This window comes from Dissoconium aciculare (genome assembly GCF_010015565.1).
Source record: "Dissoconium aciculare CBS 342.82 unplaced genomic scaffold K489scaffold_12, whole genome shotgun sequence".
Taxonomy (NCBI): Eukaryota; Fungi; Ascomycota; class Dothideomycetes; order Mycosphaerellales; family Dissoconiaceae; genus Dissoconium; species Dissoconium aciculare.
Window position 1 is genome coordinate 772,934 of NW_022984962.1, and position 22,180 is coordinate 795,113.

At 53.9% G+C, this 22,180-nt stretch overlaps 11 protein-coding genes across 11 annotated transcripts; 8 read left to right on the forward strand and 3 right to left on the reverse strand.

Annotated features, from left to right (window-relative positions):
- The first annotated feature begins 172 nt into the window (after positions 1-172).
- On the forward strand, positions 173-1,065 carry K489DRAFT_63553 (uncharacterized protein). Its single transcript, XM_033608785.1, has one exon. The coding sequence runs from the start codon at positions 343-345 to the stop codon at positions 976-978; it is 636 nt and encodes a 211-aa protein (XP_033457025.1). The 5' UTR covers positions 173-342; the 3' UTR covers positions 979-1,065.
- A 666-nt stretch (positions 1,066-1,731) lies between these two features.
- On the forward strand, positions 1,732-4,755 carry K489DRAFT_383546 (uncharacterized protein). Its single transcript, XM_033605630.1, has one exon. It carries the CDS (start codon positions 2,066-2,068, stop codon positions 4,532-4,534), a length of 2,469 nt encoding a protein of 822 aa, XP_033457026.1. The 5' UTR covers positions 1,732-2,065; the 3' UTR covers positions 4,535-4,755.
- A 547-nt stretch (positions 4,756-5,302) lies between these two features.
- On the forward strand, positions 5,303-7,039 carry K489DRAFT_412654 (ARM repeat-containing protein; the record flags this gene model as incomplete). Its single annotated transcript, XM_033607956.1, has 2 exons — positions 5,303-5,536; positions 5,612-7,039. 2 exons carry the CDS (start codon positions 5,303-5,305, stop codon positions 7,037-7,039), a joined length of 1,662 nt encoding a protein of 553 aa, XP_033457027.1.
- Positions 7,040-7,135: 96 nt separating this feature from the next.
- On the forward strand, positions 7,136-7,882 carry K489DRAFT_63567 (uncharacterized protein). Its single transcript, XM_033608787.1, has one exon. The coding sequence runs from the start codon at positions 7,231-7,233 to the stop codon at positions 7,720-7,722; it is 492 nt and encodes a 163-aa protein (XP_033457028.1). The 5' UTR covers positions 7,136-7,230; the 3' UTR covers positions 7,723-7,882.
- A 1,036-nt stretch (positions 7,883-8,918) lies between these two features.
- On the forward strand, positions 8,919-12,365 carry K489DRAFT_63620 (P-loop containing nucleoside triphosphate hydrolase protein). Its single transcript, XM_033608789.1, has 2 exons — positions 8,919-11,434; positions 11,503-12,365. Exons 1-2 carry the CDS (start codon positions 9,042-9,044, stop codon positions 12,194-12,196), a joined length of 3,087 nt encoding a protein of 1,028 aa, XP_033457029.1. The 5' UTR covers positions 8,919-9,041; the 3' UTR covers positions 12,197-12,365.
- Positions 12,366-12,533: 168 nt separating this feature from the next.
- Positions 12,534-13,115, forward strand: K489DRAFT_373195 (phosphatases II; the record flags this gene model as incomplete). Its single annotated transcript, XM_033603402.1, has 1 exon — positions 12,534-13,115. The coding sequence occupies one exon, from the start codon at positions 12,534-12,536 to the stop codon at positions 13,113-13,115; it is 582 nt and encodes a 193-aa protein (XP_033457030.1).
- Positions 13,116-13,389: 274 nt separating this feature from the next.
- Positions 13,390-15,327, forward strand: K489DRAFT_63588 (uncharacterized protein). Its single transcript, XM_033608788.1, has 2 exons — positions 13,390-13,675; positions 13,730-15,327. The coding sequence occupies exons 1-2, from the start codon at positions 13,664-13,666 to the stop codon at positions 15,119-15,121; spliced, it is 1,404 nt and encodes a 467-aa protein (XP_033457031.1). The 5' UTR covers positions 13,390-13,663; the 3' UTR covers positions 15,122-15,327.
- K489DRAFT_383549 (uncharacterized protein) lies at positions 15,195-17,018 on the reverse strand. Its single transcript, XM_033605631.1, has 3 exons — positions 16,839-17,018; positions 16,638-16,781; positions 15,195-16,570 (listed from the first exon to the last, which is right to left on the reverse strand). Exons 1-3 carry the CDS (start codon positions 16,899-16,901, stop codon positions 15,533-15,535), a joined length of 1,245 nt encoding a protein of 414 aa, XP_033457032.1. The 5' UTR covers positions 16,902-17,018; the 3' UTR covers positions 15,195-15,532.
- A 956-nt stretch (positions 17,019-17,974) lies between these two features.
- On the forward strand, positions 17,975-19,337 carry K489DRAFT_324922 (uncharacterized protein; the record flags this gene model as incomplete). The annotated part of the gene is made up of 2 exons (XM_033601795.1): positions 17,975-18,292; positions 18,372-19,337. 2 exons carry the CDS (start codon positions 17,975-17,977, stop codon positions 19,335-19,337), a joined length of 1,284 nt encoding a protein of 427 aa, XP_033457033.1.
- Positions 19,338-20,136: 799 nt separating this feature from the next.
- On the reverse strand, positions 20,137-20,814 carry K489DRAFT_412660 (uncharacterized protein; the record flags this gene model as incomplete). Its single annotated transcript, XM_033607957.1, has 2 exons — positions 20,137-20,483; positions 20,547-20,814. 2 exons carry the CDS (start codon positions 20,812-20,814, stop codon positions 20,137-20,139), a joined length of 615 nt encoding a protein of 204 aa, XP_033457034.1.
- A 443-nt stretch (positions 20,815-21,257) lies between these two features.
- K489DRAFT_383551 (uncharacterized protein) lies at positions 21,258-22,062 on the reverse strand. Its single transcript, XM_033605632.1, has one exon. It carries the CDS (start codon positions 21,741-21,743, stop codon positions 21,405-21,407), a length of 339 nt encoding a protein of 112 aa, XP_033457035.1. The 5' UTR covers positions 21,744-22,062; the 3' UTR covers positions 21,258-21,404.
- Between the last annotated feature and the right edge of the window lie 118 nt (positions 22,063-22,180).

Sequence of the window (22,180 nt, forward strand, 5' to 3'; positions counted from 1 at the left end):
GATGGTCATAGCGGAGCAGGCGTTGCCTGGCGTGCCAATACGCACGCACGGACGACGGTCGGTGGGCGGGCGGCGCGCATCGAAATCTCGAAATTGCACCTGTCATCATCATCGTCGTCATGGGAGAAGGGCTTCTTGGGGATCTGGATGACGACGACGACGATGGTGATGATGATGATGATGGAATGGACTGGACGACGACGACGATCATCGCATCGAGGGAAAATGGGTTTTCTCTTGCGGAAAATTCTCCATTCGTCGTCGTCGTGTGTGCGCGCGGCTCGTTCTATCGCCGGTCGCACATCGTGCTGTGTGCCCGGGTGCATGTATTAATGGTGGCCTATGCTCGTTGCTGCTGTTGCTGTCACTGCCTATGCAGTTGCCAGACAAACACCATCCACTGCACTATGCTGTGTTGTGCTGCAGCCGTGCTGGATGGTAGTCTTCGTCTCGATAATTCTCCGCGCGTGTGGTGGTCCAGGACAAACCCAACCCAACCACGGATGTGTGTGTGTGTGTGTGTGTGTGTGTGTGTGCCTAGGCATGTCGAAGCTACCTATGCAAAGGGCCCGCCGGCATACGATCATCCTTATGTCCTGTTGTCATTTTGCTGCACATGTCGAAAAGCCGAATGACGAGAGAGTGTGTGTACATTGCTGTGTCCTCCTAGTGACAATATCATGGAGATCAGCCACAGACACCTCTCTCTTCTCCCATCTCCCTCCTCTGTGGCGTAGAAGGGGAATCTTCGATCGCACCCGTCCATCGTCCTGGTCCATCTCCGGCCGGAGAGAAAAAAGACCCCCTCTGGCGCACACACGACACCCGTCCACATACACATACACACTCTCTCTCTCTCTCGCCAATCAGAAATTCACCTGTTCATGTTTTCGTCTGAAACGCCCTATTGTTGTTATTATTACTATTCCAAGGTTATCATTATTATCATCATCAGTCCCACTTGTGCCATCGCCCTAGCTTCGGACCGAACGACCGCAGGGCAGAAGAGATGACGCTGCTGACATGATATTTGGTCATCATCCGCTTGATGACTCGCATCGGGGAACTTCAAAGGTGTAGATCAATTGCAGCAGACGACTTTTGTAGACTGATCACACGTGAGAATGAGCAGCGTAAAGAAAAGGTGATTCTCTAGAAGAACACCAGATAAGTGCCGTTAGGGTTGGAGTTGGGGCAATTCCGACACGGTTTCTCTTCCGAGCTCTCGTCGTCGAGCATTCGAATGTGTGGTTCACATCTGGAATACATTGCGTAGTATTTGTTATAGTAAAGGAGAGCTTGCAGTGCTTGATGTGTTGTTTGATATGAGTCCAAGAGCGTGATGTGTGTCAACGCTGTCGGCTACCATCTCTTCATGTAAAAACGAGTGTCGAATGCTTCCTCCTCGAAAGCGAAAGACACATTCATACCTCCACTTTTGTATTTGTTCACTTGGGCATGCCATGTCACATTGTGCCATATCGCATTTTGCTGTGCGGTCGCTACGGCTTTTGAACGAGCATAGTATGTATTTGTCCTTGTATTTCGCCGTGCGTAGCTATCCCGGATGGGCGCCTTCAACACCTTGACATGTGTCCATCGCAGCAGCAGTGAAGTCGCAGAAGTGAAGTCAGGGCACGAACCCGCCAAAGTGGTTCGCGTGAAGTCGCGTCTCTCCCACTTCCCACCACGAAACACCTCAGTGGCAGACAAATTGTCGATTCTGGCGCCCAGGCCTGAACATCATGTCACGACCGATGACAAGATCTCCGTTTGAACACTGATCTCCTTCAAATTTATCGACAGCGAGACGCGCGATTCTCCAAGGAAATATTCGACTGCACGGCCGTCGCACCTCCCACTTGCGGAATGTCGATGTGTGTTAAGGTAGACTTCCTGTTGGCTGATCCTGACAGGGCTGCATTGTCGGCCACGATATGTATGGCACTCGCAAGACCTTCATTGAAGCCGTGAAACATCACTGCCCTGATACGACCAGCATAATTTTACTTGACATGGACTTGATTCCTTACTGCGATTGATCCACCACGATTTTTGGAAAAAGATGGCCCCCGAAGCACTGGGCAGCTTACCGGAAGGGTTTGTTGATTTGGCTACTGCTCGCAGTCGTCCTCTCACCACACCAGTCAACATCATTGGCCTCGTCGTCGACCGACAAGAACCTAAGTCTACCCGGGGTGGTGTAGGCGACCACGTCTTCACTTTCAAATTGGCGGATGCCTCACTATCTCTCACCACGACAGGCGGTCAATATGGAGAAGGGAGGTGGGATGGGTTCCCCATTCGATGCTTTCGCAGCAGTGGCGCACTGCACACGATGCCCCAGACCGCACAGATCGGCGATGCTGTCCTGTTGCGCGGCATTTCTCTGACGACGTTTAGTGGTCAGGTGCTGGCTCTGTCTTCAGCTAAGGCGCAACTGAGATTTCTGACCATTTCAAGTGAGAGCATACCCTCGCCATCCTACCAGGAGTACATCCTGGGCGGGAAGCAGAAGTTGATGGGAGAGGGCTCACCAGGTCAGATGGAGGCACTGACCCTCGCGGAGCAAGCATATATTATCAAGCTCAAGCACGACCTTGCCGAGCAAGTGACTGCTCGACAGCAGGTTCGGGCATTGCCTGCAAATGTCCCGACAGGACCTTCGATCCCCACGAAGAGGACAAACACACATGATCCAACCTTGGCCGTCAACGATGCATTACCAAAGCGTCCTCGCTTCACAGGAGGCTTCGGTCCGAAGTTTCGACTGATCAGAGATGTCACGTATCCACCCTGTTGGACCGACTTGTGCGGGGAGGTCATCAAATCATTTCCCAACTCTTACGGAATAGATTTGTATATTTCTGATTACACCCCAAACAATAAAATGCGTGAATATCCCGAGCCGGACGATGCCGAGGACGGCGACTCTTACAACGAAGGCACTGGGCGCGATGGCGACTACTACAACTACGCCGGCGTACCCACCAAACGCTGGCCAGGGCCCTGGGGGTACAACATTCTCAAGGTCAACGTCAAGGAGCCACATGCATCTTACCTCGCATCTAACGTGAATCTCGGTGATTTTGTTGAGCTCCAGAACGTCAAGATGCGACAAGCGCCTGATGGGACTCTCGAAGCGGACATGTGGCCCGATCATCTCGACGCAAGCCGTGTGCAGATTAGAAAACTCGCCCCGATGAGTGGCCTGGTCAATCGACTCCAGGAGAGGCGAGAGATTTACTGGAGCAACCGACAAGAACTGGTCCGCTCGCGACACGACAGGGACTCTACCAAAGATGACCAGAACGCGAACGGCTCGAAACTCAGCAAGACCGAGAAGAAACGTCTCCGAAAACAGAAAAAGCGGGAACATGAACAGGCCGCAAAAGCCACCACAGCCGGCTCGAATGTCATTAACTTTGAACCTGCCCAGTCGTCCACCAAATCCGGCATCAACGCGCATATCCGCTGCAGCCATGATGACGTCCCTGTCCTCTCCCTCAACAAGATCATCGATCGCGGGAACGTCCGCCACAGCAGCGTGAAGCCCGATGAAACCGGTGGCGAGACGAAGATGATCTTGCCCTTCATCAACGCAAGATATCGCGCACGTGTGCGCGTCGTCGATTACGCCCCGAAGCAACTGGAAGATTTCGCCGTGCTCGCCGGCGACGACGACGACGACGATGACATTGAAGGAGGATCGAGTGATGACGACCACGACTACGACTACGACGACTACGATGACGATGACGACGATTATAAACCGCCAGAATTAATCTCCTCAAGGGACGCCCACCGACGCCCCACGCGAAGGAGAAGACGTCGTCGCCGTCGACGATGGGAGTGGCGCTTCGCCTTGCAACTTGAGGACGCCCCCGTCTTCCCCACCGCCACCAAGAAGAAGAATCCCGAAAACCGCGACGACGGCACAGGCGGCGAACCCGAAGCGAAGGAGGAGCGCATCTGGGTCCAACTCCACCACGAACACGCCCAGTTCCTCTTCGGCCGCGACGTCGACGACCCCGCCGATCTGCGAGCCGATCCTCGCTTGAAGGGCCAGTTGAGGGAGAAACTGTTCATTCTGTGGGGCGATTTGGAGGAGGTCATGGTGAAGGAAAAGGGTAAGGGGAAGCAGAGAATCGAGGGGACGGGCGGACAGGCTGCTGGGAATGCTGGTGATGCTGATGCTGATGCTGATGCAATGGAGATCGACACTATTGTTGCTGCTGCAACCTCAGGTCAGAATGATAACGGAGAACAGCTTGGAAAGTCTGCACATAACGAGGACCCTCCTCCTGCTGCTGCCGATAATCATGATGATGAGGGAAAAGTTCCTCCTCAACAGTCGAGTAACCTCCCGTTCGAATGTTGTCTTATGGAATACGGCGTGCAGACGGAAGAAGGGGATTCCGCCGGCGTGAATTACGGTGACGAGGGTGAAGGCAGCGTGGATGATGAACGACAGCTCGGAAGAGGGTTTGGATGGAGGAGGATGTTTGCTTTGTTCGGGACGACGATCTTATGATTTGTAGCGCCGACCTGGAGAGCATCGATCGCGGTGAGCTTCGATGTTGGAGAATTGGGTTCTACGATGGGTGCACATGTCTCTCTGGTAGGAGGCGCATCTCTTCTGCAATTTTGCCCAGCGTGGCTGACTATTCAGCGATCGTATACTGTAGGCTGCGAGGCAGATCGTATCCTGTCACGTGCCAGATTCAATTCAGAGGTAGATCCCTCGCCTATCATCATATTATCAGTGGTGGCACAACTTCCGTAGTGGTTAATCTCTCTTCGGTCGACGATACACCCACATCTGACGAAATCCGATGGCTCAAAGGTACTTATCATGCCAAGCAAAAATACCAGCACCACCAGGTACCTATGATTCATCCCCTAAAACCCTTGTCACAGCCCGACCCGCCCGCCGGTCCACTTTCCTTTCCATTCTCTAGACTGTGCCCCGCCAAACGTTTCTCGCTCCCTGACAACCACCGTAACGGGCTCTGGGCTGCTTTTTCTGCTCTGCTCATTACATTTCCATTCACACGATCCGTCCTCCGACACGGTTGCTCCCCTTGTGAATTTTTTTATTTTCTCCGTGTCTCTCTCTTGCCGTTCAGACAACAACAGTCGGGAACCGAACAACTTCTTCGCCAACGCCACTGCTCATAACGTGCGAGGCAGGACCCTTGATCGTTGTTCAACGACTCGTCACCGTTTCTTTCTGAACATACCCCTCTCTCTCTCTCCACACACACACACTCTCACACAAAATCGAAACGAGCCCGCAAACATGGCGGAACGATACATCCCCGAGCATCGCCGCACCAACTTCAAGGCCAAGAGCACCTTCAAGCCTGATGAGCTGCGTCGTCGTCGCGAGGAACAACAGGTGGAGATCCGTAAACAGAAGCGTGAGGAGAACCTCGCCAAGAGGCGTGGTATCGGTGCGCGCGGTGAGGGTCTAGGTGCCTCGCTTGGTGCGGCTCCTGACAGCGACGATGAGGGCGCCAACACCGAGAGCCAGGTGAGTCTATCCCTACAACTGGATTTTTGGATGGTCTACAAAGGAGAGTGGTACTAACGATATAACGTCTTCCAGCTCAGTGAGGATCTCCCTGTTATGGTCCAGGGAGTCTTCTCCGATAAGATTGACGACCAAATCGCTGCCACCACCAAGTTCCGGAAACTCCTCTCCAAGGAGCGCAACCCGCCCATCGAGCGGGTCATCGAGACCGGTGTCGTCAGCCGTTTCGTCGAATTCCTTCGCTCCCCCCACACCCTTGTGCAGTTCGAGGCTGCCTGGGCACTCACCAACATTGCCTCGGGTTCTGCTCAGCAGACCCAGGTCGTCATTGAAGCAGGAGCTGTGCCGATTTTCGTCGAGCTGCTTCGCAGCCCTGAGCCCGATGTTCGGGAACAAGCCGTGTGGGCCCTGGGTAACATCGCCGGTGACAGCCCTCCATGCCGTGACTTTGTCCTCAGCCAAGGGGCTTTGGCACCGCTCGTCAGCCTGTTGGGTGACAGCCGCAAATTGAGCATGCTCCGCAATGCCACCTGGACGCTTTCCAACTTCTGCCGAGGCAAGACTCCTCAGCCTGACTGGAACACCATCGCTCCTGCTCTGCCGGTGCTCTCCAAGCTCGTATACTCTTTGGACGACGAGGTCCTGATTGATGCTTGCTGGGCCATTTCATACCTCTCAGATGGATCCAACGACAAGATCCAGGCCGTCATTGAGGCCAACATTCCCCGTAGATTGGTGGAGCTGCTCATGCACGCTTCGACCTCGGTTCAGACTCCTGCTCTTCGATCCGTCGGAAACATTGTCACTGGTGACGATGTCCAAACTCAATTGATCATCAACTGCGGTGCCCTGCCTGCCCTGCTGTCCTTACTCAGCTCTGCCAAGGACGGCATCCGCAAGGAAGCTTGCTGGACAATCTCCAACATCACAGCCGGTAACAGCACCCAGATTCAATCTGTCATTGACGCCAACATCATCCCGCCGCTTATCCACCTGTTGAGCCACGGAGACTTCAAGACCCGCAAGGAGGCATGCTGGGCCATCTCCAACGCCACCAGCGGTGGTCTTCAGAAGCCTGAGCAAATCCGATTCCTCGTCGCCCAAGGTGCTGTGCGCCCTCTCTGTGACCTGTTGGCTTGCCCCGACAACAAGATCATCCAGGTCGCACTTGACGGTCTGGAGAACATCCTCAAGGTCGGTGACATGGACAAGGAGGCCTCCGAGGGCAGCGCCGAGGCGCCTGTCAACCAATACGCGCTCTTCATCGAGGACTGCGGTGGCATGGAGAAGATCCACGAGTGCCAGAACAACAGCAACGAGGAGATCTACATGAAGGCATACAACATTATCGAGAAGTACTTCTCCGATGAGGAGGGCGATGCTGAGGTTGGTGATCTCGCACCCCAACAGGGCCAGGATGGACAATTCGGCTTCGGTACTCAGCAGCAACAGCAGCAGTCAAACTTCAACTTTGCCAACGGCGGAGACAGCATGGACATGTAAATATGTTCCCATGTTTGTATGAAGGACTGCTTTGTGTACGCTCATTTGAGATGTGGGTTTCGCTCTTGAACGATTTCTGCTGCAAGACCACGACGCGCGGAAGGACACAGTATGTTGTCCGCTGCATCCTGCTTCGTGCAGGATCAGAAATGAAAGGTAAGTATAGGAGACGCTGAGAGGGTCATAAACGGATGATTTTGCCCCGGCGTAAAACGATGCAATATTGGAGGGATAGTCATGTTCCCTTCACTTCAATCGCCTGCGACATCCATTCCATTATCGCCTACTCAGAGCCACGTCATGCCACGACACATCATAACCACCTTATCACGGCCTTACTACTCTACGACGGCCGCTGCTGGAGGTGGCATTGCGCAAGATTGGCGACCGCTGGGGCATCGCCACCTTTCGGTCGCTCATGTCTCGCGTGGCCTCCAGCAACACCATTTCACCACGCTTGCATCCCTATCACGCCCCACACGCCCCACACGCTCGCCATATCACGTCACTTAACCAAGATTATGACCACATCACGCTTTTCACTTGGGACACTTTTTCACATCCGACTTGCACCAACCACCAGGGCTTTTTACGATCGAGGCACGACCTTCAACTGCCCACGGAGCCTTCATCGTGATCGCCCCTTCACCAACCATATACCCCTCACGAATTCTGATCATTAAATTACTCCCCCAACGCCAATATCACCGGTTGATTCTCTGCCGATGTACGCATCTTTGAAGCAGACATCGACTTAGTTGCTACTAGGTAGGGAGTGGCGGATATCTTCTTCCCGCCATTGCGTCGAAGTAACGGGATCCTCAATTGGAGAGACACTTTCTCTCTTTCCCTATCGCACTTCCTCGCCGGCCGCGACAATCTCCAAACCCTGCGTTCTTTTCTTGATGTATGCCTTGTCCTTACAGGTAGCCTGATAGATCGACCATGGGTTACACTGGTGCATTGGCAGGAGTCTGCAGGGTGAGGATCATGGCGGAGCGGTATGCGAATCGCTTGCACGACCCTTGTCAAACCCCCCCTTTTGATTGATCCTCGGATGCGCACGTTTCGTCTAGATTTTACTCGTTGGTACTGGAATGGCAGGAGCACGACTTATTTATTCTCTACCTCTCTACAGCCCTCTCTCTCACTTTTCTCAATCTGTGAAATTTTGATCATTGCAGGTCGTAGCAGTCCCGCCGTGAATCTTGTAGCAGGAGCGATAGAGCGGCCACCATGACGAATGATCCTCGTCCGTCCGACATGAAGTCTGTTTGGTAGGGAGTGCGCCGCCCCAGATTTGCGCATGGAGTAACCCTAACCCATGCCCTGGTGGTGACGATGACGCAGACAGAGTCATAATGAAATTTGGAGGGATCACCCCTCCATATCATACAGTTTACGGATTCCTGTAAAGAAATCCGCATGTTGCATGGACTGAACGAACGATCAATACACTGATCCCTTTCCTTTTGACTCTGCTCCTTTCATTTTGGTCCATCCGTCTTCTCCTTCAACTCCCCGAGCAGCAGCACACTTGCAACACGTTCGACGAACGAAACAATACTTTAACGAACGAACGAAATCATCAACCATGCCGGTCGTCCAACCGGATCGGCTGGTCAAACTCCAGCAACAAGGCGAGGACATCAGAAATGTTGGTTTGAACTTGATATAGCATCGATGGAGAACTCGCTCTCTCCACGGATTGCGTCGAACGAACGACAGGAATTCAATTGACTGATTCGATTTTCTGGGAGGTAGATTTGTATCCTGGCACATGTGGTACGTTGGCGCGATGAAGAGACCGGTTTCCCCTTGGAATCCAGGGCTTGAGATGTCTTGACTTTTCAGCAAAGAATTAATCGATATAAGATGCTGATGACGACTGCAGGATCACGGCAAGACATCTCTCACCGACGCTCTCATCGCCACCAATGGCATCATCTCGCCCAAACAAGCCGGCAAGGTCCGTTATCTAGACTCCAGACCAGACGAACAGATGAGAGGAATCACCATGGAATCATCCGCCATCTCCCTCTACTTCTCGTTATTGCGGCGGAATGCGCCGAATGCGGAACCAGTCCAGAAGGAGTACCTCATTAATCTGATCGACTCTCCTGGACATATTGATTTCAGCTCAGAAGTTTCAACCGCATCGCGACTATGTGATGGTGCGGTCGTTCTTGTCGACGCTGTAGAGGGGGTGTGCTCACAAACGGTGACGGTACTGCGACAGAGTTACAACGAGAAGTTAAAACCTCTACTCGTCATCAACAAAATGGATCGTCTGATCACAGAATGGAAATTGACCCCCGCAGAAGCGCACGATCATTTGAAGAAGCTCCTCGAACAGGTCAATGCGGTCATGGGAAGTTTTGCGCTGGGTGAACGAATGGAGGATGATCTGCGATGGCGGGAGAGAATCGATCAGAAGATCAGCGCTGCGACTGCGGCACGCGAGCAAGCTGGTGACGCGAAGACGAATGGCGCCGAAGACGACGACGAAAGCGTTGTGAACGCAGTCTACGAAGAAAAAGAAGACGAGGATATCTACTTTGAACCTGAAAAGAACAATGTCATTTTCGGTTCAGCGATCGACGGATGGGCTTTCACACCGCGCCAATTCGCAGGTCTATATGAGAAGAAGCTCGGCATCAAACGCAGCGTGCTGGAGAAAGTCCTCTGGGGAGATTTCTACCTGGACCCCAAAACGAAGCGCGTCCTGGGATCGAAGCATCTCAAAGGTCGTCATCTCAAGCCCATGTTCGTTCAACTCGTGCTGGAACAAATCTGGGCTGTGTATGAAGCGACGACTGGTGGTCCAAATGGGAAAGGCGATCAGCCATTACTGGAGAAAATCACCAAGAGTTTGAACATCAACATCCCTGCGCACATCATGAGATCGAGAGATCCCAAGGCATTGCTCAGTGCGGTGTTCTCGGCTTGGCTACCGCTTTCGACAGCAGTACTGGTATCGGTGATCGAGGGCCTGCCATCGCCACGCGCAGCACAAGCCCTGCGTATGCCGGCACTTTTAGATTCGCTACCTGGCGCTAGCCACATCGACCCATCGATCAGGGACGCCATCTTGCAGTCGAAGGCTGCAGCCAGCGAGCCCGTGGTCGCATACGTAAGCAAGATGATCTCAATACCGGAAAGCGAATTACCTGTCAACAAGCGCCGTGGAGGTGCTCTCACGGCTGAAGAGGCTCGCGAGTTGGGTCGGAAGAAGCGGGCGGAGATTGCAAGAGCCCAGGCGTTGGCTGGTGGGGAACCAAGTGTTGACTCGGTCGCAGACGCGCTGAGCAGCGCGGCAATCGGTGACGAAGAAGATCTTGAGAATGGCGCCGGGGAAAAAGACCAGCAGGATGACCCGGAGCACCTCATAGGCTTTGCACGTATATTCTCGGGAACACTCACGGTCGGTGATGAGATCTATGTACTCCCTCCGAAGTTCACGCCCGCACGACCTCAAGCTCAGCCATTACCCAAGAAAGTCACCGTCACCGGGTTATATCTGCTAATGGGACGGAGTCTGGAAACGCTCACCTCGGTTCCAGCAGGCAATGTCGTCGGTATCGCCGGTCTCCAAGGAGCAATTCTCAAGTCTGGAACCATCTGCTCCAGCATCGAAGGCGCACCCAATCTCTCCTCCACCAGCTTCATCTCCACCAACGCACCTATCGTTCGCGTTGCCTTGGAGCCAGTCTTCCCAGGCGATCTCGACAAAATGATCCGCGGCCTCCGTCTCCTCGAGCAAGCCGACCCCGCAGTATCTTATGAGCAGCTCGAGAGCGGTGAACATGTCATCCTGACCGCGGGTGAACTCCACCTCGAGCGCTGTCTGAAGGACCTCCGTGAGCGGTTCGCGCGTTGCGACATCCAGGCCGGCGAGGCCATTGTCCCGTACCGCGAGAGCATCGTGCGAGCCGAGGAGATGAATGCTCCCCGGGACGCGAATCTCGGCCGAGGACGTGTCGAGGTGGCGACTTCCAGCAAGCAGATTTCGATCTGTCTTGCGGTCAGACCTCTTCCCGCCGCGGTCACGAATTTCCTCATTCGACATACCGGTGCCGTCAAAAGGCTTTATTCCGAGAGACAGGCCCAGGAAGAGGAGCGGACTACCAATGGAGCTACGGATGAAGGGAGTGGCGGCTCGGAAGAAGCTGATTCTCATGAGAAGGAGCTCGAGGCGGAAGCTGACGGTGCTGAATCGGGTCAGCAGCTTACTCAGGCGGAATTCAAGAAAGGCCTCATCGAGGCATTCGAAGATGAGAAAGCAGATCGCGAGGTATGGAAGGATGTCGTCGACAAGATTGTTGCTTTTGGTCCGAGGAGAGTCGGACCGAACCTTTTCATCGATGCCACGAAGGAGGGTATTTGTGAGAGATTGTAAGTTCCAACATGAGGATACTCAGAGATCGCTATCTGCGATGAGATCGAAGCTGACAAAACTATAGCTTGCAAGAGGACGATGCCAACGGCACGGCCGAAGACGGCGTCAAGAATCACTCTTCGATGTTCGCCGACAAAGCGGCCTACGCCTTCCAGCTCGCTACCCACCAAGGACCTCTCTGCAACGAGCCCACGCAAGGCCTCGCCGTCTTCCTCGAGGATCTCTCCACCGACCTCTCCACCGACGAAATCAGCTCCAACACCGGCCGTCTCACAGGAGAAATCATCCGCACCATGCGCGAGTCCATCCGCCAGGGCTTCCTGGACTGGAGTCCACGCATCCTGCTCGCCATGTACAGTTGCGAAATCCAAGCCTCGGCCGAAGTCCTCGGCCGCGTCTACTCCGTCATCACGCGTCGGCGCGGCCACATCGTCAGCGAGAGCCTCCAGGAGCCCTCGACGAATTTCACCATCCTCGCCGTCCTCCCCGTCGCCGAGAGCTTCGGCTTCTCGGACGAGATTCGCCAGCGGACGTCGGGATTCGCCGCGCCGCAGTTGGTCTTCAAGGGCTTTGAGATGCTCGACGAGGATCCCTTCTGGGTCCCGTTTACCGAGGAGGAACTTGAGGATCTGGGGGAGAAGGCCGACAAGGAGAACGTCGCGAGGAGATATGTGGATAAGGTCCGCGCGAGGAAGGGTTTGGCGGTCAAGAAGAAGGTGGTGGAGAGTGCGGAGAAACAGAAGACGCTCAAACGATAGGATGTTATGTTTGACTTGTAGTCGTGTTTGTTACAATGTCAATTTAAGTGCTGAAGCCGTTCCTTCTTCGGACCTTTTCATGACTCGTCAGGCCCTAGTCGTGGGTTTCGGTCGACATTGATGGGTTCCACGTGATTCGAGAAAGTCTGCCCATCTCGCTTGATGGCCAAATTTGTGGAGCGACTGAGCACAATGTGAAAACGGTTTATCATACATTCATCAACGCGCATCAAGATATAGACCTAGAAGACGTCGACGCACTTCAGATCGAGCCCGCCGCATCATCCCCGAAGTCAACGAAATCAAGAAGAACGATAAAAATAATAATACATAAATCATGGGCTGGCTCGACGAAGTCCCCCGCGCCGGCGGCCTCTACATCGGCGGTCTCCACGCGCTCTACCAGAAACAAGACCTCTTCCGCGCCGCCCGGATCACCCACATCGTCTCCGTCATGGACTACGAGATCTACGGCGCCGACGGCGAGAAGTTCCCCGAGTACCGCTCCCTGCAGCTCCGCGTCGAGGACGACCCCAACGAGAACCTCCTCGACCGTTTCCCCGCCACCAACGCCTTCATCCACGAAGCGCTCCGTGACGGCGCCGGCGGCCGCGTCTTCGTGCACTGCGCCATGGGCAAGTCCCGCTCGGCGACCGTCGTGTGCGCGTATCTGATGTGGAAATTCGGCCGTTCGCCCGAGCAGGCGTTGCGGCAATTGTGTGAGGGCCGCCCGGTCTGCTCGCCGAACCCCGGCTTCCTGGAGCAGTTGGACGTCTATCATCACATGTTGCAATGCGGCGACGATTCCGCCAGGGCGAAGGTCGTGTATGACACTTGGCTCAAGGAGAGGTTTCGGGGCAGTGCCTGGGAGTGGGAGAAGAGGAGGGCGGAAAAGGTGTCGGCGGCGGCGAAGCTTTGAGCGTGAAGCATGTGATGGCGGTGGCGAGAAGCTTTTGCCTTGGTCGACACTTGCGAATTTGTCCTCAGAGATGGCTCCGCCTGGGTCGTCGCTTCACTCTGGTCGTCACTAGTCACTTCACTGGTTTGGCGACTTCATCGACATCTCGGTCTCATGCTTCGGAATACTTTATTCACTTAGCTCACCACCAAAACACAGAATGGCGGCAACGCAGAATGGCGGCAATGCACGACGCACAAAGGCTGCTGGTTTCGGCCATCGATTGGATACGACTCGACGATCGAAGGTGTCGTAAGGACTTTCGAAGGAGCAAGAACCTAGTCAACGTGTTGCGTGGTCACCAGGATCCTTTTAGCGCAACCAGAGGATTGTACACGACACATTGACCGAGAACATATGAATCGAGCTTCAGCCATTTTCCCCATTGTTCTTATTGTGGCAACTACAGTCTCCGAGCATTCCCCGAACAATTGGCATTGTGGGAACGACAATAGTGGGTGACTGGCCACTGTTCCTATTGTTCACGCTGCTGTTGTCGAGGTTGCGACATGGCCGCCATGGTGAGAAGTGACGATTGGAAAGGTTCTTGAGCGTTCGATACTGACCTCTCTCAGACTCGGGTCACCTCGGGCGCCTTCCTCTCAGACCCAAGACATCGTCGAATCACTCGCGGACAAGTGCAAGCCTTTCAGCAAATTTTCCCATTTCTTCACTTGCCTGGCGAACTTCGCAATGAGGTTTACAAACATGCTTTTGGTGATTTCGAGGGAGTGGGCAAGGTCTTCGGGTCTGCATACGAGTCGCTGATAACTCGAGAGCCGATTGAGAAGCCTGAGCCATATCAACCACCAGCGAAAGTCACGCCAACAATCCTCCTGATCAACAAGCAGATCTATTGCGAGTCAGTATATTTCCTGCAGCACAAGAGCATCACCTTCGACCACGGTCTCCTCCATGTCATTGATGTCTCTTCAGTCATCAGTCCCCATGTCCTTCGCAACCTCTCCTCTATCACGATCAACGATACAGCACACCCGATCATGAAGGATGAGATCCAATGTGCATCCTGGCACGGTTACAACCGGCTCCTCAAGCAATTGACCAACATCCTCAAAGACGGTCATCGGCTCAAGCAATTCACCATCGACTTCACTGATCCCGACTTGGTTCATCACGTCAAAGCTTGCCCGTGGCATTCTGGATCCAATTGCGACTTTGCAAAGCATCTCGCGAAGGAGATGAGCCGCATGTCCCAAATTCGAGGCGTAGATACTGTCACTCTCCGTGGTCTGAATCCGCAATTGTCAGCAAAGCTCAAGAAGCGCATGGAGTCTCGAAAGGTGACTTTCTTCGACCTTCCTGACAATGTCCGCACGATAATTTACAGCCACGCTGCAGACTGGAACGATGCTTCTCGCGCCTTCCAACGTGCTCTGACAGGCTGGCGCGATGCCAACAAAGCAGTCCACACTTCTCGCCGTACGACACCTACAATTCTGCTCCTTAGTCGCCAGATCACCTCTGACACGCTCAAGATCCTCCACGAGAAGCCCTTGGCCGTCACCATTCCCAACGATTGGCGCTTCTCCATTTCAGGTCTCACACCCTTCGACCTTCTCACCTCTTGTATCACAACCTCAACCCTCCGCACTGTGAGAAACCTCCACATCGCCATCGAACACTGGGGCCCTCTGATCGCCAGCGACGGCGACTTCCTCACTCCCTTCGCCCATCCATCCTCCAAACTTCGGACTCTCCGCATGAACTTCATCGACCGCTTCGTTCCCCGCATGAAGCACAGCGTCGCAGACGCCCATCGCTTCCATCTTTCGCCTTTCGCGACCGTTCGTGGCCTCGAGGAGGTCATCATCGAAGGTGATATCCCGCTCGTCATTGCCGATCAGATCGGTCGTGTCATGACTTCGCTGCCGACCGCAGGCGAGGAACTCCCGCGTGCGTTCTGGCCAGCGGCATCGGTGGGACCCCAGTGCTCGGTGGTGGTTTGATCAGTTGCGAAGTATTGCTTCCTCCTGGTCGAGTTGAGACCGAGCTGTCTTGCCATCTGTTCGCGCTTTCGCCATATTTCTGCGCCATTTTGATATTTGGTTCGTGGTCTTTCTGATGAGGAACAGTGGAGAGCACGGATCCATGTTCTCTTTTTTGCGATAGTTTCTGTTCGCTATTTATGAGACGATGAAGATGACTATGATTTATGATAGCAACGCAGCACCAGCGCAAAATATGATCACTACATTTTGACACACATGTCCTCCCCCCATCTCCTCCTCAGCTCAAGATCAAAGAGCCAAACCTCAACAATGAACCTCGTCGGCCAGACTGGACCGCCGCGAGTACTTGAAACATTTCTCCGATACGACAATCTTCGCCAGGCAAAGACCCCGTCAAAAGAAAACCTCTCATTGAAAGAACGAATCGAAATCAAACTGTTGCCCATCATCCTGATTCATCTCCGATCCATCCCCGGTTGCAGTACTCCCACCTGCCTGTCCATTCCCGCCTGCAGCCGCGGCGGCCGCGGCACCTTCGGCATCGAAATCGGTAGAATTCATGAAAGCTTCGAAATTGAACGGTTCGCCATTTGCATCGCCACCACCGGTAGCATTACCGGCGTTGCCGAAGGGATCGTCATTGTTGCCAGCGGTGTTGTCATTGTTGTTGTTGCTGTCGTTGTTCGCGCCAAACGCGTCCGAGGAACCGAACAGCGCGTCAAATTCCGTGTTGCTCATACCGCCAGCTTCGGCGCTTTCGTCGTTGCTGCCACCGAAGTCGATGTCGCCGTCGCCGTTGGCGCCCGCGGCGTAGTCCTGGAGACCCGGAAGGAGGGAGGAGAGGTTGTCGTTGGCTCCACCATTGGCACTGGAGCGGAGGGTGGACTGATCGTTGTCATCGTTCGGATTAGGGTTGGTAGTAGGGTCGTTTTTGGTGTTGGTATCTGAGGTATCGAAATTAAAGGGACCGTCGTTTGCTTTGGCCTTGGCTGTATGGGTTTCGTTATTCCCATCTTGAGGGTCTTTGCGGTCGGTGTCATCGTCGGCGTCTTGGAAGAGAGAGTCAAGGTCTGTGTTCGCCGTCATGGGTGCCGGTTCGTCGGTTGGGTTGGATTCGATGTTGGTATCGAGATTGAGGATGCTGGATTTCGCATCGTTCTTGTTGGTTTCCTGTTCAAGCGAGCTTGCATCCTTGCTCGCGGAGTCATCGCCCGTTGCTGGTTTTGCATCTTCCATGGCGACGTCTTCGTCTGGGTTGTTTTCCAGCTTGGGAGCGTCCTGCCCAGCGGCATTTGGAGGCGAAGTGGTAGCAGTAGGATCGTCGGTCATTTTGATGTCATCCTTTGTGGCATGTTTGGGTTCGGCCTTTGCGTCCTCTAACGACTTCTTGGCATTGGTCTCCCGACAGATGGCGAGCTCTCGACATAATACCCGCCTTGATAGGAGCTGTACGTGAGACTGTGTCAGACATTTCTTGACTTGCGAATCGAACGAATGGGACCTCATTTCATACTAGTTGGTTCTCCAGTGGATCTAGACTCTCGTGCCATCTGGCGACAGCTCCAGGAAACTCGCGCTTCAGACGATCCTTTTGAACAATGGGAGCGGTATTGGGATTGTGATTGATAGCCGCAAGCATTCGACCCATGAGTTCGAGCTGAGATGTGTGATGTCAATCAAACTGGTCCTTCACCCTGCCATCTGGCGAACATACCACTAGATTCAGCTCCTTCTGAAGGTTGTCCAGGTGTTTGGTCTGCTCCTCAAGAGTCGCCATGTTGATGATCAATGATGTTCAATAGGGATATCGATTGAATATATATGCTACTTGATCGAGCTTCTCGCGTAGAAGCGAGCGACGCGTGTGTGTCTCGTGACGTCTCTCTCTGAAGCGATTATCCTGGCCGTAAGAACGTGTCGTGCATGTTGCATGTGTCTGATATGCGACTGGAATTTAAGGTTCGGGATCGGCCATTCACCAAACACACGCTACGGGAGCTTCGGTCCGTCTTCCATGCGGCAGTTTTCTCCATTTGTCCTTTCTCCCTTGCAATTTCAGGGTCTCCATACTAATTCATAAATTGTATGAGGAATGCGGCACGAAATTGTCCCCTGCTCTCACCTCCGCCTTCACCCTCAGGCCGACAAGTGATCATCAGCTTACTATCCAATACAGCTTCACCTGACATTTCCGTCCCGACTTCCTCTCTCCTCACTACATCAACCTTCTCTGTTCAACTCTCTTGCAATAGACGACACGTCGTTGATCGACTCGGCAGGATTTCCTTTCTCCTCTATTCCTCTCGGTATTCTCTCATCGGGCGGGCTATTTCCTTGATCTCCTTTTTTCTTACTCCTCTCAGGCGCAACTCCTCGCTGCGTTCTACTGCTGCAGTCTGTTTCCAAGACGGCGTTGAGTCAAAAGAGAAGGGTCACGGATAGAGCAATCGAATCGCGGACGTACATCAGTACCTCCATTTCCTTGTCGACGTTGGCATATATACATACTTGCTCTTCTGAGCTCGTCGATTATCTCAAACGAACATCTCGATAAGCAATCTTCGGGGAGCTTCTTCACTTTGTTCCTTGCCAATTCATCTCTTCTGGTCCAGCATTCAGGAATTTCTTCAAGCTTCATCTCCGTGTGCGTACCCTTTGTGCGCGTAGTGGTGTCGACAGTGGTGAGATGGCTACAGCCTCCAAGGCGGCCGCCTGTCACCACGGCCCATCGTTGCACTCTTCGCTCCATTTCTCCTTTTGTCACTGTCCTAATTTTTCTTTCGCAGTCTTCAGTTTCTTTTCAGCTTCTCCTACTCTCCTACTCTCTATTGCGTAGAAACCGCTGAAGACATGGCTGAGAACAACTCCTCCGGTGCGGCTCCTGGCCAGACTGGCTACGAGACCGGTGCCCAACAGCACATGCCACCACCTTCTGTCCCATCATTGACCATTCCACCAAACAACAACCCTGTTCCTACTCCCGTCGATCTTGATGGGATTCTGTCTCCGACAAGTGCTGGTGGTCAAGTCCGCCGATCCGCACCTGAGCCGAACAAAAGAGCTTTGTACGTGGGTGGATTGGACCCACGGGTGACAGAGGAGGTTTTGAAACAAATCTTTGAGACCACTGGTCATGTGCAGAACGTCAAGATCATCCCAGACAAGAACGTGAGTTGCCCTAGAGGGAGCATACATATTATAAGGATATCCTGTCCGAGATCGAGTGTTGCTGACTCACGACCTCCAGTTCCAATCTAAAGGATTCAACTACGGCTTCGTCGAGTACGACGACCCAGGTGCGGCTGAGCGTGCCATGCAGACTCTCAACGGACGTCGCGTCCATCAGCAGGAGATTCGCGTGAACTGGGCCTACCAAGCCAACACTGTGACCAAGGAGGATACCACCAACCATTTCCACATTTTCGTCGGTGATCTATCCAACGAGGTCAACGACGAAGTCCTCCTCCAGGCATTTTCCGCTTTCGGTACCGTCTCTGAGGCTCGTGTGATGTGGGACATGAAGACTGGTCGTTCTCGAGGTTACGGTTTCGCTGCTTTCCGGGATCGCGCCGAAGCTGAGAAGGCTCTGAGCTCAATGGATGGCGAATGGCTCGGCTCTCGCGCCATTCGATGCAACTGGGCCAACCAAAAGGGTCAACCCTCCTTCTCTCAGCAGCAGGCCATGGCCGCCATGGGTATCACCCCGACGACTCCTTATGGCCACCACTCTTTCCCGACTCAAGGCGCGCAGTCTTACGAGATGGTCCTCGCGCAGACTCCCAGCTGGCAAACCACTTGTTACGTCGGAAACCTGACTCCCTACACCAGCCAAAACGACCTTGTTCCGCTCTTCCAGAACTTCGGCTATGTCACCGAGACCCGCTTCCAGTCCGACCGCGGCTTCGCCTTCATCAAGATGGACACCCATGAGAACGCGGCCAATGCCATTTGCAACCTCAGTGGATACAATGTCAACGGTCGTCCCTTGAAGTGCAGCTGGGGCAAGGATCGACCTCCGACCGGTCAATTCGATGCTTACTCCCCTGCTGTTGGCACTCCTCAAGCCGGTGGCTTCCCTGGCGCACCGCAAGGCTTCTTCCCGCAGTATGCTCAGGGCGCAGCTGGTCTCTCCGCTTTGTCTCCTGGAGGTACGTGTGATCTTTTATTCTTGTATCCTTCTGATGGCTCACCTACTAACATTTTTTTTCTCTAAAAGTAGGCGCTCAGCAATTCTCCCTTCCATCTCCAGGCAACTGGCCCGCGGGCATGACCCCTCAAGCCATGCACCACCCATCTGCAGCCGGAGGCTGGTCCGCCACGCCTCAAAGCGCAGGCGGATATGCCGGCGGCGCAGGTAACTTCGTCCCGGGATCGGCCGGTGGACTGGGTCAGCAACAGCAGGGCGGCGCTGGTGCTCATCATCAATCGCAGCCTTCGGCAGGCTTCGGACGGGGCGCGGGTGGATTTGGAGGCTACCAGGGTTGAAATCTCCATTTGTGTCTTGTGAGTGAGAGATTCTTATCTTGGTAGGATTAGAGGCTTGTTGAAGAGTTACTTTTGTGGGCGTGAGACTTACTATACCACTGGCCCGGATGAAACAAATCTACGTCATTTGTTTTTGCTGATGGCTAAATGTTTAACCCTTGGATACCACTCTCTCCCCCTCCTTTCTCTTCTCTCCCTCCTCTTCCTCTTGTCTAGGCTCCTCACTGCCCACGCATCTGTACGCATGATAACAACTACAGCTCATTTGTCTGAAGATCAGTAATTATCCAAGTTTATCGAAAATCGAGAGAATAAATTCGAAGGGCTATATCGGACCCCCCTCACTCGCCAACTGTCCTCGTACCTGTCCTGATCACTAGAACGCGCATCGAACAGTGACCCCCGGGAACACCGAAATCGAAAAACAAAATCTGAGGCGCTGCATTGGACTCTCCCCTGACCTGCCAAAATCCCCCTTCTTGGTTTTGACCACACCAGACGCACAAACCAGTGCCACAAGGCAGAAACTAGACCACGGTCTTTGACTCATCATCCTTTCCCCCTCCGCTCTCATCCTTCACTAGCTCGCCCAACTCCTTCCGCGGCGCCTTCATCTGTTCAATTTCCTCTGCGTCGGCTGCACTTAGCCGCCGTTCCTGCTCCTGCTCCTGCTCCCGCAGCGTGGGATCCCGATCGTCCGTCCCATTCGCACCTCGATCCGCGAAAAGCCCCGTGAGAGCCCCCGCCACCACCGATCCGCCCTGGATGATTCCATTGACGACGGGAACGCCGTAGCCGCCCATCGCAGCGCTTTGCAGCGTCGAGAAGACCGCGTTCGTGCCGAACGCTGATTGGAACGATGCTGCGAGGCCGCCTGCGGATCTCTGGTCAGAGGCCTAGTAATAGGTATAATCTCTCACGAAGGAGCGCGTCTGACCTGCCACCGGACCCACGCCGCTGAAGCCCAATACCGCGAACAGGGGCCCCGCGATCAGACCCGGGAAGAGCAGAGTCACGAGTTGGAAAGCAGTCATCTTGGGGTGTTCTTGCACATGTTGGACCACCCTGTCGCGGACTTGCTCCCAGGTGAGATTCGCCAGCCCCGGGAACTCTTGACCGAAGCGTTCTTTGGTAGCCTCGAAGAGTTTCCGGGCTTTCTCAAGGAGCGGGTGGTTTATTTGGTCTTGCTGTTTGTCATCGGCCATGATGGGCTTGTTTCCAAGAGAAGGTGATCGCAGCTCGACCGATGTGTTGGAGGAGGAACGATGTTGAAGAGGAATCTTACAATGAGTCAAAAGGGAGGAGCTGGGATAACGGGAAGAGCTTCGCTATCAATCCCACGGCATGCAAGAGCAAGTGAAAGCGAACGTAACCTTTTTGAAGCTGAATCGGACCGGGAAACAGTGAAGTATATCTATCTACGTACTGATTGGTGAAGTGAGAGTAACACCGCGGGGTAGCTCTGCTCCATACCTAGGTAGGCGCGGAGTGAATATTGAAACCGCAGAACATCCACAATGTACACCTCCTACACTTCACTTCAAAATCGACGATGCACAAATCTCTCACAGCTTCGCCTTCACCACCAGCCTCTCTCTTTTCTTCCTCGCGAGCTCGACCGCCGCTAGCACTGCCGCGGCAATCAAACTACCTCCTTGAGCAACAGCATTGACAGTATGAACTCCAGATCCTCCCATGGCGGCACTCTGCATGATTGAGAACAGCGCCGGAGTGCCGAATTGCGACTGAAAGGCAGCCGCGACTCCACCTATTACGTTTCAGTCAATTTGGAAGCTCACAATCGAATTACAGACGAGGTTCTGAAATCGCAACGGGACAACCGATGCGGAACGGCAAGAAACAAAAGTATAGGACGGGAGAAAGGGTGAAATCTACCTTTTACAGGCCCCAGACTCCCCAAACCAAGCACCGGGAACGTCGGCGCCGTAACGATCGCCGGGAACACTACGGCCAGAAAGGTCGCGAGTTGTAGCGCGGTCGTGGACGGATGCGTTTTGACGTAGCCGATGATGGGTGGGCCGGCCTGTTCCCAGGTGAGTTTCGACAAACCCGAAAAGAGATCGCCGAATTGCTTCTTGGCTGCTTCGAAGAGGGCGAGGGCGTATTCAGCCATCGTCACATGCGATGGTCTTCTAGAAAGGGGAGAATGTTCGTGGCAGTGGCGGATCGAGGGTGATATACACTTGGAGTTGTTAACCTCCGGCGAAGAGCGTGAGAAGAGTCTTCATGAATTCGCAGCAGTCATGCTAGAAGAGGGAGATGGCGGTGTTGCATATATGCGCCAGGCATCGAGGCGTAGAGCTGTGCCTCATGTAAAAGCTACGCCGTGCGGCCAGCCACAGCCACAGAGCACTGCCTACAGGGAAGTCAGTCACACCGGTGATACCCATTAGACTTTTACCGCGGGGCAAAATGTACGATGCATGCAGCACATCTACGTCAACATCGTGTTTGACACCTGTATGGTGGTGAAGTAACCGATTTTTGCCCAGCATGGCGAGCATCGTGCAAAATGTCTCGTCGCCTAGTTTGCGAAAGTGTTGTTATCAG